Consider the following 18,802-nt stretch of genomic DNA (forward strand, 5'->3'; position numbering starts at 1 on the left):
AAAGAGGACTCCCCGATAGAACTTTTGGTCGACCCAAGTCATTCCTTTCTGTTTACTTGTCTTTCCGTTTGTTTCTATGGCCTCCGTTAGTTTCTCTTTTCCTTTTGACAGCTCCCTGAAAGCGAGGCTTGTAACGCTTGTTCCGACAGAGGCTTTGGAAACGGCCTCAATTGGAAGGTTCTGGTTGGTTGGTCTGATGTGAATGGGCGTTTCTCGGACTGAATCCGGTTCCTGGTTGTGCTACTGTCTGAGGGAGACGTGGAATATTTGCTGCAGTCAGGAGGGCTGCCATGGCGGACCGGAGAGCAGGCGTCCCTGGCGGCACTAATTTGCTCTTCAGCTCTGGCCCCCCCGACCTCAGCTTCAGCGTGCCTTTCATCCCCGTGAGTCGTGCGGGCCTCGTCTCAGGTAAGCCCTGAAAGGCATTGTTAGAAAGGGAGACTGAAGGGGGAAGAAGAGATTAGTGAGGGGGGGGGCAACACATTCATTCAGACCTTAATGGGTGTCAGTGACGTCCTCGGTGGTTTAACACTGCGGATTTTGTGTCGTACGATTAAGGGTGTTATGGTTAGGCGAGGGGGTGCACAAATCAAGCTCATTCAGTTGGAGTGAGAGTTTATACTATTCATGAACTTTCTATCGACGTAGGGAAATAAGTCTGGAGCACACTATACCCCATGGTATGGACCTTGAAAAACCGATGGCATTGCGGGACTTGGTGAAGAAAATTGACGCATTTTGAGAGATTAAGAGCTATATGCATAACCACTGGTAGTCTATGAATGTCTATGAGGCGTCAGTGGGTTAGGAGGAAGTTGTTGTCATTGCAGTGTAGGGACTTGAGATCAGGAGCATACATACCAGCGAGTTTTTTGAGGGGCGTTAGCCCGACCAGTATCTCCAAAAATTTGAAGGAGCTGTTGGTACCGTTACCTGACGTTTTATAGCTTGTATGCTTCACGTGCAAAATTCAAGGGAGAGCAATTGAATGATATTGAACTCGCAACAGATTGAGATGGTGGCAGTATGAGGAAAAGAAGATCTCGGGCCCTCCGCAATTGCCCAGTTCCATAGGTGATAAACCTAGGGTTCAAGTTTGACTCTGCCTTATCTATGGGCTTTAAAGCCAAAGCTGTGTTTTGTAAAAATGCTCCGGTGACAGGAATGTATTTCACTAGAGTTCAGTTGCTATCCCGAATTGATTACGGCCAGTCCTTTGTCCGGGCCTATGATCTAAATTAAAATCATTTAAAATTCGTAATGCAATCTGAGAGTTTTTTTAAATATTATTATTATTTTATTTTACCCATTTTAATAATACAATACAGACAAATCATAAACATAAAAACATAGCTGAAAAAAATCAATGTCCATACAATAAAATAACACTGAAAAGATAGTCATAATCATCATAAACTTTCCTTCCGATCAAAGTTTAAATGATACTCCACCATGACATATTTACAACCAGGGGTGGTGAGGGACAGAGTCTCTGAATTAAGCAGAATACTCTCACCCAGTCAAGAGATCTGGGCTAGATCCAACACCGTTTTTTAGCTCATTGCACCATCCCAGTTTCAGAACCTGGCTGTATGCAAATTAGTCTATCCCTGGCCCAGTGCATCATGGGAACAGGGCAGACCAGACTACAAAAGCCAATTCTTACACTGGGAAGGAAACAAGCTTCCGGGGACCGGTTTCTGGCATTACAGCCGTCTTCGGCCCGGCTTGCTTGAATCCTGATGGTGCAATGAGCAAGGGACTCATGTCTGAGTATACCCTTCCACGCTTAGGGTGGACAAAAATATTTACAACAAGGGGTGGTGAGGGACAGAGTCTCTGAATTAAGCAGAATACTCTTACCCAGTCAAGAGATCTGGGCTAGAGTATCAATGTAAGTGGCATATAGGCATCAAAAGTTATTCAGGCCATTTCTAGGGGGGAGGAGCTCACTGTAGGTTTCCGTTTGCGTGTTGCAATACAACATATCCTGGACCATTGTTTCAATCTGTGTGTGTGGGGGACGGGGATGAAGGCTTTGGACCAATGTATATTCATTACCTCTACGTCCCTCGTCTTCGACCCAGTCATCGCTCATGAGGTATTCCACACGACAGGAAACAAAACAGGAAACGCTTTTAGGCTCCACCCCCCCTCCTGCCAGGTGCTATATCACTACCAACCACCAGAAGCACATCCTGTTTTGTTTCCTGTCGGTGGTTTACTTGATGGGAGACGCTGGGGTGGGTGCTGGGCACTTACCTCCATCTTTTGTCCTGTGGTTCCTCCTCTGCTGGGCTCTGGGAGGCTCCCATGGACCTTCGTGGGATTCTTTGGAGTGGGGCTGCTGGGCTTCCCTTTCTCCTACCCTTGGATGGGTTGACCTGAGCTGCTGGGCTTCCCTGGTCTTCCTGCTTTCTCCTTCGTTCCTGGACTCCTGTTTCTTCGGGCTTTCAGGTAGGGGTGGGGTGCGCTGGCCTGCCTCTGTGCGCCCCTCCTCGGGGTGTTCTTCCCCCCTGACCCCTCCCTCCGGGCCTCTCTGTGGTTTTGGGGGCCCGAGGGTGTTTTTCTTCCACGTGGGGTGCTTGGTTATGAGCGCTGTTTTCTGTGCGCGCTCTTTTCCGACCCCCCCCCCACGTACTGGTTCTCTGTGCTGTGGGGGCAAGGGCGTTTTGTTGTGTTCCTGGAGGCCTCGCTTGGCGACCAAGAGTGCGATGTCTACCAAGCGCCAAATGGGTTTCTGTATTTTTTTTTTTATAACCTAGGAGTGCTAGTAGCGGGTCTGTGCTTAGGTCTACCTGCGTTATCGCCTAGAGTTCTGCAAAGATCTGTATCCAGTAGTTTGCTATCGGTGGGAAGAGCCATGATAGGTGTAGGAAATCAGCCTCTGGGCCTCCGCAGCGGTCACAGTCAGGCGCATCGCGGGGCTTGTATTTGTGAAGGCGTGTTGGTGTATAATAAATCTGGTTCAAAATTTTTAACTGTATAAGCCTATGGCGGACATTGAGCTAGATACATTTAGTAGCCTCGCAGCAGTACCTCCACGTGGCCTTATCTGTGGCCAATTCCGCTTGCCATTCCAGCCGGGCCTTATTGTGTCTGTCTCTGTACCTCTCCTGTGTCTGGGAGTATATCCTTGCAACTATGCATTTAGGGGTTGTTGCCTGAATCAATGCGGAAAATGAGTGCACGTCCAGAGGTTCCAGCATCTCGTCGCCTAGTATCTGTCTTAGCAATGCAATCTAAGAGTTGTAGACTCTGTTCTGTGGCTGCTTAGGTCATGTCTAATTAGTATTTTGGTGTAATTCATGTAACCTGTCGGCTCCTAACTTATATTTAAAAACAAGCTTTGGCAAAGCCAGTACGACTCACCTTTTGGACCTACTGGCTTTGCCAATAGTATTTACGGATATCACACAACATCCCCAATGCTGTGCAGCACAGCTGAAGAAAAATATTTTTTTTAAAAGTCTGTGACATGGCTCCACGTCATTTTGTGCGTTTACAAAGTGATACTGCTGTTTTATTGTAAGAAGAAAAAAAAGCGCAAAGGCATTTTATTATTTGAAAATCAGAGGCAGAAGCAACGTGGCCAGCTGGGAGCCCATTTATAAGGTCCAGCATTAAATCACCTCTTGTATATACTCATATGTGTATGTACACTGTGAGCTCCGGAGATCAGCCTTAGGACTTGGGGACTTTTTTTTCTTCTGTTCAACTGCCTCTATTACCTGTCTTGATAGAAAATGACCAGTAGCGGCCAGTAAAATACCAGAATTGCTTTCTGCAGAGGGACTTTATTTTAAAAGTTTCCTGGCAGCTGCCTCTATTTAACTTTCTTGACAGAAAACGACCAGCAGAGGTCAGTAAAATACCAGATTCACTTTAGCATTCTCTAGATTCCAGTCCATAGAACTTGTCTTCCACGAGCACCTGTAGACCATAATATTTTTCTCAAGTCTTGAATTTTCAGTGATATGACCACCGAAGGCCCTGATTTTATACTAAAATAAGAGCTTTGGACTATACCTTTTCTCGCTGAATGGCAATATTTTTCTCCATGTATTCCCATACCTGGCGTCTCACGCAGTTTGGTACTTACTTTCATTCCATGTTAAAACAGTTGATGTTTCAGCACCCAGGCAAATGTGCTCCATAGCTAAATACATATAAGATCCCAAAGGCGAGACCAATTACATTGCAAATGCTTGTGTTCTTGGTAAGCACACCGTTTTTCTCTTGCAATCATACAGCTGCACTGTCTGGTAGGTTCTACCTAATAACATTGTGCTTTAGAATCTAAAACAAGTATGTGCAAATATAATTTGCTTTCAAGACAATTAGTTTTGTAGATGCTGAAGCTCTCTCCTGATGTAATTGTTTAGCAGCCTAGTATTTAGAAAGCAAGCAAGAAATAACTATAAATAGCTCTGTTGGATAATTATATCTTCACGGTGCTTTTACTTTGGCTTCACTCCCTAAATATAGGAATTAGCCTTGCACTCCAAATTACCAAAAAGCGGATTCATTTCTCAAGTGCCCACCTTTCTGCCTGACTTTTTACCTCACTTGTTTCTCAAATAAGATGCAGACTAAAGGTAACTTTTGCACCCATATATCTTGTGTTCCCTATGCTCGTTTTGAAATAAACACACAAATGCCTAAAGCCAGGTGATCAATACATGTGTTTTGATTTTTCCTTGAAGGGATGACTCGTTGGTATGATCTGAGTAGAAATGGTATTGGGTTTATAAGTGCATAGTTTAAACGTTGCCTTTATTGATTTTGTGTAGCTTGAGTCTGGACTTTAAAAAAGCATAATGCTTCTTTTTGGTCTATCGTACGGAGATGGAGGGCTAAAAAATACTGTGTTGGTAGAAAAATGTCTGCATTGCTTCTGTAAAGTAGCAAAAAACTGAAAATCTAAATCAAACTGTCCAAACATCATACCATAATGTGTTTGAGAATGTTAAAGAATTCCTTTCTAACCATCCTAGGTGAAAGTGTAACATATTGGCTGCATTATGCACAAAATCCTGTCTTATTTGTTCTAGATGCCCACCCTAGATAAGAGGTCAGCACATGTCTTGCCTAATTCCATGTTCATTAATCTCCCTCTGCAAATTCATGTGGACTCCCTTAGCAAGGTCAGTAGCTGGAAGCAGGACTGAAGCACCCATCTCCAATTGTTCTGGGTACCATCTGGGCCATCTTCAAAGCCTTATAGTCCACTGTGCTTTGTCATTAAGTGATACCAATTCAGCTGAATCTTACAGCACCCCTGAACTCGCTACAGCTTGAAAGTAGGGGAATACTACACAGTCCAAGGACAGTTTGCTATAAAATGTTCTCTGTGTAACTATCTCCAGAACAACTTACCAACTCTCATTAAGAAAGAAGTTCAAAGCACACCTTTGCAGGATGTACCATGCGGCCACAACCTTGATGAAAATCAACAAATCGAATACAGTTTTTACATGGCCTGCGTTCATTTATTGCCTAGGGTGTTCATCAAGGCATTGGCACAAAGACAATGGCACATCAGACAATGACTTAACATTACTTGTTAAAGTAGAGAAGCTTCAATTTGACACACTTCTCTTTACACCCAATGTCTCCACTGCACTGTAGATTGGTTCTTCCTGAAACCACTTGTCTATTATACTGATTGAACCAGCTAGTGCCCATTTAACTCTCCGTTGTCACTTCAACAAACTCCCCCTGTCTTAACTTAATGACCCAAAGATTGTTGCATGCTGCAACCAGTTTACTTAAACCTAAACATTTTCACTTGATATCTTGACTGTTTGTTATATCTGCATTAAATCATCTTTCACCACTGACAATTTCGACCTCACCCTGTGCAGTCAATCAAGCCTCTTTTCTACTGAATTCCTCAACACCTTCATGCTGGATGATTGGTGTCTTTGAGATTCTGAATATGTGTTAGCTCGACTGACTTAGATCAACAACTTTCTGGTCTGACGCTTTATCCTGCTTGCAAGTCTTGTTGACAATACCTTCAACCCATTAAATCCTGTGCTATCTTGGTGCACACCAACTCCTGTCTTGACCTGCTGATTCAAAGTTTGGATTCTTTATCCTCCACCAAGCCTAATTCCTGCTTCCACAGCACCCTTCGATACCCACTAGTCAACCTGACTTGGCCTCCTTCCACTCTTGAGACTTTTTTTGGGGGGGATTTTCTATTTTTGGGAGGATTGCATTCTTTCCCACTTGGTACGCGAAGAATTCCATGAAGGGTCAGTAGGTACAGTTTAGCTATTGTGTTAATTCAAAATGGATAGTTTTCTATTTTGAGTTCAGTAACTTTTAAACTCTCGGAAGTTATTTTTTAAATAGCTTTTTATTAACGTTTTGCGATGATACAGGTTCAATTAAGATTATGATCACCAAGGGGCCGACTGTGGGGTTGGGGGGCGGTAGTCTCCTTACCTGACCTATTACAATAAGGGTGGTCAAACCGCCATTGCCCTGCGCAGGAGGCCGCAATAGGCTTGGCAGGACCGGCACGATGCCATTTAGCATATTACGCGTTTCCTCTCCGCTGGCAGTATCATGGAGGTTCCTACTCCATGAACACCATGGTGGAGAGGAAACAAAGGGGGCCCTGTAAGGCCCTCTGTGCCGTCTCCTCATGGGGATGCATGCAGGGGTCACCCCTGTGTGCCTGCACCCCAGTTCCACCACAGCATGGACATTCTTATTGCGGTGCCCATTTTCCGAGGCACTGCCGTGCGAACGCCAAGAACCAGCCTGCCAGACAAGAGGAAACTCCTAATCTGGTGGTTTGTCCGACCAAGGTTTTGGAAGGGCGGACCCAGCGCCACACTGCCAAAGTCGTAATCCGGCCCTTAATGTGATGTTAATGAACACACACTATATAGTCATGCTTGAACGCACACCGGGTTGGGTAATGTGGGGTAATTGTTCCACAACAGCTTGCTGCTCTGAAGACGAATGGCGACTTAATAGTTTAACAGTGCTTTGGCAAAATGTTACTGCGTAGTTTCAAGGGTTGGTCTATTGTACATGCTGGCACTGGGCTGCAGTTGTAAATTGTTATTTGGTTCAATTAGTTTAAAAGTTGTGATCTTTCTGAGCTTACATCAACACTATTTTAAATAAGAAGAACTTCTTTATGGCTGCTGAGGTGTATGTAAGTTATGGTATTAACCCCTTCCACGCTCATGACGAGCTCAGCTCGTCATGAGAGACGCCTGTCGTACGCTCATGACGAGCTGAGCTCGTCATGTAACGCGGGTTTTAAAAAAACTCAGCGTACGGCGGTAAAATGCGCCGTACGCATGAGGTTAAGGCACATCAATTTTGAAATAAGATTCAGGTGTCTGGTCAGATGGATGAGTCTATTCCCGGCTCTGTTTTGTTACTGCATACTGTTGCACCTAAGCCGGTTTTCTGTGTTCTCAATTTATGACTGTTAGACTCAAAACCACTGATTTCTGGATTATGCAATCAGCTAAATAGGATGGATTGTTGTTTCTGATAACATGATGGAGCAACATCTAGAACTCTGTTTAAGCAGTGCTTTGAAACACCACTGTATCAACTTTTTTTTGTAGAGATTGGCTGTTCTTGGCTTCCATCAATAGAGTCACAACCTGGACAAGAGGCTGCACAAAATGCTTTTTTTAATGAAATAATAAAATATGATCTACAGAGTCTGAAATGGCTGGATGACCCAACCAATTGCTGCACACCTTTGTAAAGTAAGGACTTAAGGCTAGAAATGTACAAATCAGGCAGGTACTTGCTGCTATAACCAGTCTCATGAGCAATTCTTACTTCTAATAGTTACTTGTAAGTGTTATTTATTGATATTCCAAATTAACAAAAGTACATGAATGAGTATTAGGAAAAGCCTTTTCGATGGATTAACCATGTTCAATACCTTAATTTGCTCTTCTATGTTGTGTTTCAGACGATGTTACAGAAGTTGGAGAGGAGGACAGCTTCTTGGGTCAGACCTCTATCGCCAGCACCCATGCACCACCAACTTTTAGCTACTTCTCCCAGGCACCTGGCAACAATGACCCTTTTGCAAGTATTGGTCAGCCACCTTTGGTGACAGCAGGGCCAACTGTAACAAACACACCTTTCTCGAAAGCACCCACATCTATGGCTGCTGCATCATTCAATGGACAGAGTATGCCTCCATCACAAGTTCCCAGCATGCCACCTACATTGGGTGGGCCTTCAGTTCCTCAGCTAGGGACTGGCACTTATTCAACTCTATCCCAGAGCTTTCCCCAAAATGTTCCTCCCTCCTCTGCCATGACCTCTACAGGGACAACCCAGCATGGGTATAATCCCTATCGCCAGACGAACCTGAGCAGCCGGACCAACCCTTATATAACTCCTCCACAGCTCCAACATGGACAGGTGCCTGGCCATGTGCCCAGCCATCCCTCACAACCGCCAACCTTTTCAACACCCAGCCAAATGTACCACAGCGCTCCTGCTTCAATGCCACAGGTAATACATCTTTTTATGGCAGACCAGTGCCTTCATAGCCATTGTTTTACTATATTTGCAGTGCACCTCTCTTGAGAAAACATTTTTTCCTCACAAAAAGAAGGGATATTATTCCAGTAGAAAACGTTGAGTATGTTGGTTATTATGTCAAAAGATCGCAGGTAAAAAGTGGTCATATATTGTATTTTCAAGCAGCTAGTCGCAAGTCTGGACTATTGCCACTTATGCCAGAACTAATACTGTAGATGATGCACAGTCTCAGCCATTAGGAATTCACAGTTTTTCGGATTCTGCCCGAAGTCAAGATTGTTTGTGATCTTCATAGATGAAAAAGGAGCTTAGTTCCTTGGTTTAATATGACCTAAACATAAAAAGCAAAAAATCCTGTCTCAAAATCTAAATATTTCATTTTTCATGCGTTTCAGAGTAGCTGTGTGGTAGGTGACCTAGTTAGAAACATTTGTGGGTCCTCCCACACAGATTACGATGCCAAAAGTTTACATTCAGTGTCCGTATTGATGGTTCCGTTGTGAAAGCTTTTTTGATTGACCTGGTATGATTTGAAATGCTATACAGCAGATGTTGGATTATGTGGCAAGTGTAGAAAACCAGGCCATGGAAAATACAGCAAACGCTGTATCTTATAATTCTAGTTGCTGGGGCTTACTGTCCATTGAATCAAGCCACGTTTAAAATATGATGCACAACTCACTAAACCTGAAAATAATACAGAACGAAAATATGGAGAAAAAGCTCACAAATTAATTAGGAGTGTAAAAATTAGGTTGGTTTGAGTAGCTTTACCAGTTAAGATTGTGTGTCTTATCAAAATGAGACTGGGCATGGGTTTGGTAGTGTTATATCATTATTATAAGTTGGTTGTATCTTTGTTGAATGAATACCATCTGCTAAAGTTGAAAAATAGTATTTCATCAAGTTTAATACAGTGTTTCATCTTTCATAGTACCAGCAATACGTGGAATGTCTCTTAACACCAGTTATTTTATTACAGTCAATATTTTCAAATCTTCTATGGAAAAATTATTCTATAGTCTCAACATTGACGTATAGGTACCTTTTTATGACCTAAAACTTGTTTTTTTTTTTCATTTCACAGTTTTGTTTAACGTGGAACAAGTTTGTTAACGCCTTGCATCACTTGATAGCTAAACTAATGGCAGACTATGGACTAGGGAATTAATGGGAGAATATTTCTGTGCTGTATTAGAAACATTTTGATACAGTTCAGGAGAGTTTGCTAAATGTAGCCTAAATATGTAGTATTATAGTTTCCTATTCCATTGTAAAACTAGACACTAGACTGAGGGCCGCAGGCTGACTTTCTAGAATTTTGTGCATGCCTATACATTGGCCTTGTGAGGGACTTTGGGGATTTCCAGCGCCAGGATCCTCTTACTGCAGGACATTCCGGCATCTTCATATGTGCGAGAAAGCAAATTCAGGGATTGATATGATGTTTTATTTTGGCAAGTTAGGATTTATTTTTTTATTTCATTTGATGGTATGAATGCATTCCACAAGTTCAGACCGTTACATTTGACAGATCACCCCTCCTTTTTCCACTGTACCATATTTCTGTAATATGTAAGAGTCTCACAAATCCTTCATAGCTTTTGTCACAGTTCCAAAGACTTGTCTACTATTGATATGTAAGCCCGCTGCAAATAAATAAGCTGTTTTACTGGTTAAAACAGATAGACTTTTATTAAAGAAGCTTCAGTTGCTTTGATTTCTATACAAATCCTCAGTAATAAAGACTGACCAGACCTGTCACCAGTCTGGAATCCATAGCCCAGCCAGGTTAAAGTAATCCTTGGCTTGTGGTCCTTTAAGGCTCTGTTCACTGTGTGGAATGTTGAAGCTTGTGTCAGTTGGTCTGAGGAGAGGATGCATCATGGAGCCTGAGGGAAAGGTGGTGAGAGCATGTGAGCTGTCCACACACCCCTTCCCCATGGACATGTACCCTGGAGGGAAATGGTCAAGGGTGACATGGGGCAAGGTGCTGTCAATAGCTGCCCCCGCTCCATGTCCTGATACCTTGTGAGAGATGGGACGGGGCTTTCTTATTAGTTCAACTTCAGACATGGTATGGGGAAAGAATGGGATGGGCTCCTTTCCTATCTCTTCTGCAACAATTATAGTATACAAATATCCGATGAGAAATGTGGGTCGCACTGTGAGCTTACAGTGATTATATGTTAGAGATGTGCCATTTGCTGTCTTTTTGAAGCACATAAGAGAGGCCTATTGGGAGAAGCTGATCTGTGGCTATGTAGAAGGCTTTATGGGAAAAGTTTGCTTCATAAGAAATTGTCAGCCATGGTAGATAGATGGGCAAAACACTCTCTTTGAAACTATAGCGCTCCAAAATTAGTACCATTTGCACTTGAAATGAAGTTCCTCCATAATAAGTCTTCATAGAACAGTGAATCTAAAAGGAACAAGAAAACATAGTTGGATGATAGGTGCTTTGCTGCTGTGTGGAGAGATAGGTATGTTTTGCTGATGTGAAAATGTAAATATGCAGCCTGTGGAATGGGCATTATTGCACAAGGGCTGAGCAGTAAGAAGTGGTACCACTGTGATAACTTATGCTCATGAATCTGATTGGTGAGGCATTCCATTGTGACGTTGAGCGTTTAGTTTTGATAAAGTGCCTTAGAGAAATGGTCGGAAATATTTCAATGAGGAATGCAAGCCAGTATTTCTTGCATATACTCTGCTCACTCTTGTGCTTACCGCACATCTCTCTCCACCAGGCTGCAATACCCTTGTGTAAGCTGTGCACCTTTCAGTTGAAACATGTAACGAAATATATTGCACGCCCACCAAGGCTTACAGGAACGTGTACACACACAAGTCGCAAAGCAATTTTGAGGACTAAACTGGTACCAGCAAATCTGAACTCTTATAGCATTCTCATATTCTTGTTTAAAAGTGAGTGTAATCTATTTTTATTTGGTTTTAAGTACTACTAGTTAGTCTTGGAGGCCACAGGGTGATCGGAGCAGTTGTTTTAAGCCTCAAATGAAATCACTAGGAAAGCTGAGTGTGAGTATCCAGTCTTTACTTGGGCTTCCAAAACAGGACTGTGTTCTGAACAGTAGCTGTCACATTGATTTTCAAAGTTTTGTTTATCTTTTAAAGGCAAATGTGTGTTAGGCATTTATATTTGTAATTAGAACACCGATCAGCATGCACAGTAGCCTAGTTTTTTGAGATTGGAAATCTAAAGTGATTTTACTTAATAGAGACAAGTATTGATCGTACTGAGATTAGCAGTGCAATTCAAGGGGGCCAAGTTTTTGTGTGACTATACTTACGGTGGTTCTGACCAATGCATTACTGTGGTGTGCTGCTTTTTATAGTCCTTCTTTATTGATTGTTTTTCGTGTGTTACAAGGAAAATGTACATGTTCCAGGATAACTTGTAAAATATCACATTAGTACACAGAACGGGAATATACGTAATTGCGGACAACAGAATGGTCTGCAAATAACTACGTATTAACAACCCAAGTGTTCCGAGGGTGATTTCTCCCTGATAAAGCAAGATATAGGGAGAAGAATAAGGGGAGGAACCCCGTCAGTGCAATCGAAGCAAAGTCCCAGTGCACCTTAAAGTAAGAAAAGCAGTATAGAGGCCCTCCCACGACTGCTCCTTGAAACGCTCACAATGATTTTCCAAATAACGGTACAAGAGTGAAACAACAATCGCTGAGAGCGAGGCAATTCAACATAAACTATGCATGCTGGTAGGGAAAGTGAACAATAAGATTATAATAACCCGAGGTGAACTGCGTATAGTACTGACCTAATATGCTAATAGATCAAAACAGAGTAGTTTACAGAGGGAAAGTAGTAAAGTGAAGATGAGAAGCAGGTGTGAGGTGAAGATGGAGGACATGACTGATATGGGAGATGCAGTCATGAATTGGGTCTGTTTTATTGGAGAGTATAGAAGGGTATGTACTGTTTAAAATGATTGTGATAACAATGGTTGTGGGAGTGGTTAAATGCTTTCTTAGGAAAACTAGTAGGGGCAACTGAGATATATTATTATTGGTTAGATGATCTGCATATTTGGAAGGGTAACAGCGACTGTTATGTTGGATATACGTTTCGGACTAAATTGAACCTGAACCACATCTGCATTGCAAATGATAACATCAGATGGCTGATGATTTGTTGTAGTTTTCCACGACTCATTAGGTGGTTGTGGCTTCAGCAGTTATCTGAATCACATGGACACGTCTCCCAAGAGGTGGGTCATTGTTTGAGGAACAATTCTTCAGGAGTTTGTCTGAAAACGTAATCTGCAGTTGCAGCTATCTTTATCCAGTACATACTTGTTTAGGTGAACAAGAAACCTTTATTACTTTGCATTTTTCAAGCGATGGATGCAAGTAGAAACAACAAGCATTATAAATGCAATAGGGCTCGCATTAGGAAAGTTTGAGCTATTGGTCTTATAAATGTTTTTTTTTTATTTATGTGTTATTTTTTCAATTAGTTAAATTAACAGCTTTGTCATTTACAATGCCAATAGTGATAACTTTCGCAAATGTGACACCTATAGCATTTGTAATGCAACATGTTTTGTATTTACGTGACTTGGATGTATCTAATCCACCAGTTTCTATAAATTTGATTGAAAGTAATCCGATGTCAGTAAACATTCAACCCTTGTAATAAGTGTTGCAGCTAAAAACGTTCAATGACTTGTTTCCTCGTGCAAGGGACTGCTATAGCTATGTGTGCTTTTTGAGATACAAATGTTTTTTTGCTTGTGAACAATTTGTTTTATTCTATGTTAACGAGGGTTCGCAGCTTCCTCAACAATAACGTTTTATCAAAACAAACGTGGGAAATCCAACATTGGCAAGCCAAAAGGATGCTAACCAATGCCATACCTAATATTGACTTTGTCGAAGCTTTTTTTTTTTTTTTATGAATTTTTTTTTTTTACATGAAACTGCACCTGCTTATGTTTTCTGTTTTTTGACGTATCTCGCTCCTAGGGCTAAAAATATAAACAAAATGCAGCATTTCTTAATAATTGCATATTCCTTGCTGATAGACTGATGGGGCATTGATTTTATTTTTATATCATGTAAAAATTGCTTCCATGCCTGCAAGTACACATATGACCGATTCGAAGGAAGATTATAACCTTCCTTTACAAATGGAAATGTTTATATTGGCTCCTGAGCACATATGTAATATAATTGCAAGGCATCGAGGGTGGTCGGGTCTCTTATTTCATCACGAGAGAATGATCGTATTAAAAAAAAAAAAAAAAAAAAAAAAATCTTTCTCCTGCTTGTATGGCAATTGACGAGATGTGCAAGTGCTTACAACCCAGTGCACCTTGTTTCATTTTTATATTTCTTGAAGGACATACCATAATCAATAGGTTGGATTTAGCTGATCCTGTTTGAGTTCAACTTTTGAGGTTTTGTTTTTACTTAGAAGTAAGAGGCTAATTATGGATTTGGTGAAAAATGTGTGTTTACTTTTCGAATGCACCTACAAGGTTGAAATTATGCTAATCACGGTCTACATATGCCAGATTGTTCACTAACCTGATAGTTTTTCATAGTCTTTGCCAGTGCCCTCCCAGTTAATGTAGGAGTCCGATTGTCAAGAGCACATGAAAGGGCTTGTGTTGTGTGACACATTTGTCATTCATGTTTTAAATACGAGTTGTGCTTGATTTTGCTGCTAACGGGAGTGCATGGGGGGTCGCACTGAAAAACGTAAAACCTGTTGCTTCTGTTGATGATCCAGCTCTCTCCTGCAGAGACTATTAAATCCACTACCAACAGTAAACAAAAAGTAACGCGTGCATACTAAAACAAGTCACCAGAAGTCACGAGAAGAGAAATGCAATCTAAAGTAGATGCATAAAAGGAGACACGGCCGGCGGCCGTGAAACTGAAAGTACGGCCGGCCGGCCGTGAATAATTAGGGGAGGAGCGCACGCTGAGAAGCTGCCTTTGATGTGGTAATGCGAGGCAGGCAGGCAGGCGGCTGGTGGCATTGTGCACGCGCTTTTTAGGGCTTGCGCTTGCGCAATGACCTAAAAAGCACATGCACTCCAAGAAATCGCCAGTGGAATCGTGCTTGTTTAAACGCTGTTTAAGCCCCTATAGAGCTTCGCCAGCTGTGCGCACAGCAGGCGAGCCCTAAAAAGGACCCTGCCAGCTTTGCAGTTTCTTTTGAGCTGGGGCAAAACAAACCCTTTCTGCTAACACATTCATTGGCTGTGCTGCCCTGGCTCTCGCTGTTAATATACTAGACTATGCTTGCATGAAACATTCAGCGGGATATATGTTGTCTTCACTTAACTTATGTACTACTTCTTTTTACTGTGGGGCAGTGTAGATTTGGCATTATGAGGGCAATTACTTTTATGTTTTGTTCGACAACAGATCACCTGAACATAGTTTTATTAGAATTTTAATGTAGGAGAATGACCTGCTTGCCAAACCGAATGTCTCTTTTCAGCCTTCTCACACACCTCCGTTGATGCCACCTCCGTTGATGCCACCTCCTCCACCAATGCAGGCCCAGCAGCCCCAGCAGCTCCCAAGACAAGCAGGACCTTTGGTGCAGCCACCACCACCTCTTTTTCTGCAGAACCAGTACGAGCCTGTCCAGCCCCACTGGTTTTACTGCAAGCAAGTGGAGAATAAGCAAGTCTGGATGCCCTTCAGTGTGCTGGACTCTGTTAACCTGGAGGAAGTATACAACTCTGGTAAGCACTAGAAAAAACTTTTGCTTCCCTTGACATTCATGAATGACTTTCCTTTTATTTTATGATTTTCATTATCTTATTCATTTTTGCATTCTTTTATGATATGTTACCGAAATAATGAGTTTTGAATTGAAGCATTGTTTTTGGCAAAGCATTTAACATAACACCTATGAATGATACAAACATTACAATAAAAACACAAGTTTACATATGCCTGTCAGCAGAAAGCCTGAAACTGTAAAATCAGGCCAATGATTAACTGCTAGGCTTATAAAGCACATTGCAAATACTGTGTAGATATTAGTAATGTAGTGTCAGTAAAACTGTGCCTTTAATTGTGGATTCCTGATGATTAAATGCACGATCTCCTGGATTTATAGGACTTCATCAGTTATTTTAGCTGAATGAATTCCACCGAAATGTATTCAGTGCAAAAATGTATTTATTAATCTATCATTTTATTTTTCGATCTGTGGTTTTTCATTGAGCCTGGGGAAGCCCAGTTCCCCCCTGCACTGCCTTGTCATTCACCCTTCTCTCCACTGCCACACGTACACGCAAATACCATTGTTTGTCTTGGTTACCATTTAATGCCTGTGCATAAATGTGTTCTTGGCTCTGACGCTGAGAGCGGATGTGGCCCAGGCCTACATCATAGATTCTTTTGAGCTAGGGTGGAAAAGCCACTTAACTGCGCTGCCCCGGTCAAATCTTTTTTTTTTTTAATCCATCTTAACCCATTCTTCTTAAAACAACTGTTAAATTCTAATGAAATAGCCCCAGACCGCTTCAGGTAATGAAGGGTCATTTCTTTTATTGGGTACTGTGGAAGAAGAGACCCCATCCTCAACTGGGAGTGCTATAGCTAGGATCCAGTCTTTTCTAACTGATTCCTTCACAATTCCACCACCTATATTCCAGTGATGATGTGCTTGTCACACAACAACACATCATCACATGGTTACAGAACACTCCGGTCATAGCAGATTCTGTAACCTATGATACCACACATACGTCATATGTAATGTATTGATATTTGCAAATCACTTTCTTTTCCCTTGGATAGTCCAAACCCCATTCTGGGTGCCCTGATTGTATTATTTTTAAAGCACTTTACTCTCATTGGTAGATCATGAAGCTCTTCGGTTTGCATTGAAGTCATAGTTGCCCTGCTCAGTGCATGGTTAAACTGGTATTGTTTGTGGCCGGGCCTGATTGGGACATGCTGAGTGCGGTGTACAAGGTATGATGATGTGGTGTAAGCTTGGTCTGTCAAAGTTCTTTGCGCATAAGCATGCAAGAATGGTCGCGGTCGTACAGGTAGATTCTTTACCGTCTTTTGTATGAATAGTATCGTAAGTGAAAAACCATCTTTTAAGTGCATTCTTGAGGTGTTTTAGGGTGTGTGGAGTACACCAAGTGCACAAGAACCTACCCTAAAGCAGACACGGTTTGTGCAGTCGAATTGGGACAGTTAGCCCAGTGCCTCTCCAGTTTTAAGCAACATGTAAAATGTTTTCTTTACACTCTAGATGAGCTTTTTTAATCAGAAAAAGTCGACATGGCGTGCTTTTGTTGTGTGGCACACTTTTGAATCTGTCAGTGGGAAGAGAGGTCATACTGTTTATTTTTATATTTTTTTAAAAAAAAGGAATTGAAACGTGCACCTTTATTTAACTCTGCCACAATAATCTCTCTTTTCAGTGCACTTATTTCATGAGGTCTTATGTTTTGGATTTTTTTCTCTACACCTCTTCTTCCCTGGCATTACATTAGAGAATAAGTCAAGGAACTTGAACCCATGTGCACCACCTAGGACTTAATCGTAGATGGCAAACCCTGCTTCAAATGCCCATTTTCTGTCACTGTAACAAAGGCCGTAACTCATTGAAAATGGAAATAAATTATCACCTGTGCCACCAGTAGTACTTCTTTTGTCCTTTAAAGAAACAAAAAAATAAATCAAAGAAAAAGTTTGGCTTGTTTGGGTACTTGTTTTATCCAGAGGTGGCTGGTAATTAGAGTAGGGGGATGGGTGGGCCACACACACACATACTTGTCCATTTACAGGCACACTCACTCATACCCATCCATTGACCAGCGCGCTCACATACACACACGCGTTCACTGCAAGCAACACAAATACATAGTCATATATATAAACACACACTCGCGCACCAAACATTAATGAAAAGTACCAGGCTGCAGCAGTGAGATCGGGCAGTGAGAGGGAAACCTCAGTGCTTTCTGGAGAATTGGGGATGGTGCCTTCTCTCAATGGCTGACCTTGTTATGGGTCAGCCAAGAAGAGGAGGCAGCAGTCCCTTATTCGTCACAGAGTGGGTGGGGGTCAGTTAGACTGCTGACGCCTCGTCACAGAGTGGGATGGGGTTACTGATGGACTGTTGGCCCTGGACACTGTAGTGCTTTAAAGTAAAAAAAAAACAGGTCTGAGTCGATCTGTGACACGCCCCCGTGTGATGAGAGGGAGGGCCTCCCAGCTCCTTGCCAGGCTGAGGAGGTCACTCCGACATGGGCTTTAAAAACTTCCGCCCAGCAAAGGCAATCGGGTGACGGCACATTTAGAGCATGTACAGTGCCTAGTGGTCTAACCTGAACATGAAGATTGTCTATAAGGCAGACATTTGCTCAGCCTGTCAGACACTCTTTATGTTTGCAAAAAGTTGGGGTGCCCTCTGCCTTTAAGGACAGGCCGCTACTGTTATCATCATGATTGGATCCTATGTTATGGTGTTGTTTATTAGCAGTATTTGTTTTGAGCATAATATTGTTTTAATTTTTGCATTCAAGAATGGCCATGGTAAGGAAGGTGTTGGCTTTGTGGGGATGTGGGTACATGGCGTTTACCTCATTTTAGCACAGAGAGAACTTTGGTCGTTGATGGCTATATTGAGGTATTTTTTAATTTAACAAAGCATCTTCTTATCTAGCAAATGTATGTTTTTAGAATTCAATCAGTTTTGGCAGAACACATAGCATAACAATATGATGTATCGTTGCCTACAACCCAGCGGGCCGGCTGCATAAAATTCATGAAGGCAGATAAGAGCCAATGGATTGCAAGCTGTCTGTCTAGATAGATTACACCGGTACAAAAGCGGGTGGTGATGGACGGAGCATCTGAATCAATCAAACACTCACACCCAGTCAAAAGATCTGGCTTTAATCCATCACCGTTCTTTAGCCCACTCTCCCACCCCAGTTCAGACATGGCTATATGCAAATCAGTCTGACCCTGTGCCTCATGGGAACAGTCCAGCCCGAACTGCCAAGCCATGCCTTCCCTGGACCGGAAACAAGCTTCCGGGGACCGGTTTCTGGCATTCCAGCCGTCTTCAGCCCGGCTTGGTTGAATCCAGTGGCAAAGTGAGCAAGGGACTCACGTCTGAGCATACCCTGGCACACTTATGGCGGCCAAAAGCGGTACAAAAGGGGGTGGTGATGGACGGAGCATCTGAATCAATCAAACAGTCACACCCAGTT

The 18,802-nt window shown here is 42.4% G+C and overlaps 1 protein-coding gene across 1 annotated transcript in view; it reads left to right on the plus strand.

The window, feature by feature from the left end:
• Positions 1–208: 208 nt before the first annotated feature.
• The window catches only part of SEC23IP (SEC23 interacting protein), a 374,919-nt gene continuing 356,325 nt past the window's right edge, over positions 209–18,802 (plus strand). The window contains exons 1-3 of the mRNA XM_078643931.1: positions 209–408; positions 7,964–8,517; positions 15,049–15,298. Of these exons, the coding sequence (XP_078500057.1) occupies positions 291–408; positions 7,964–8,517; positions 15,049–15,298 (922 nt within the window). The 5' untranslated portion in view covers positions 209–290. The remainder of the gene's footprint in view (positions 409–7,963; positions 8,518–15,048; positions 15,299–18,802) is intronic.

Source organism: Lissotriton helveticus, chromosome 5_1 (genome assembly GCF_964261635.1).
Source record: "Lissotriton helveticus chromosome 5_1, aLisHel1.1, whole genome shotgun sequence".
In the NCBI taxonomy this organism is placed as follows: domain Eukaryota; kingdom Metazoa; phylum Chordata; class Amphibia; order Caudata; family Salamandridae; genus Lissotriton; species Lissotriton helveticus.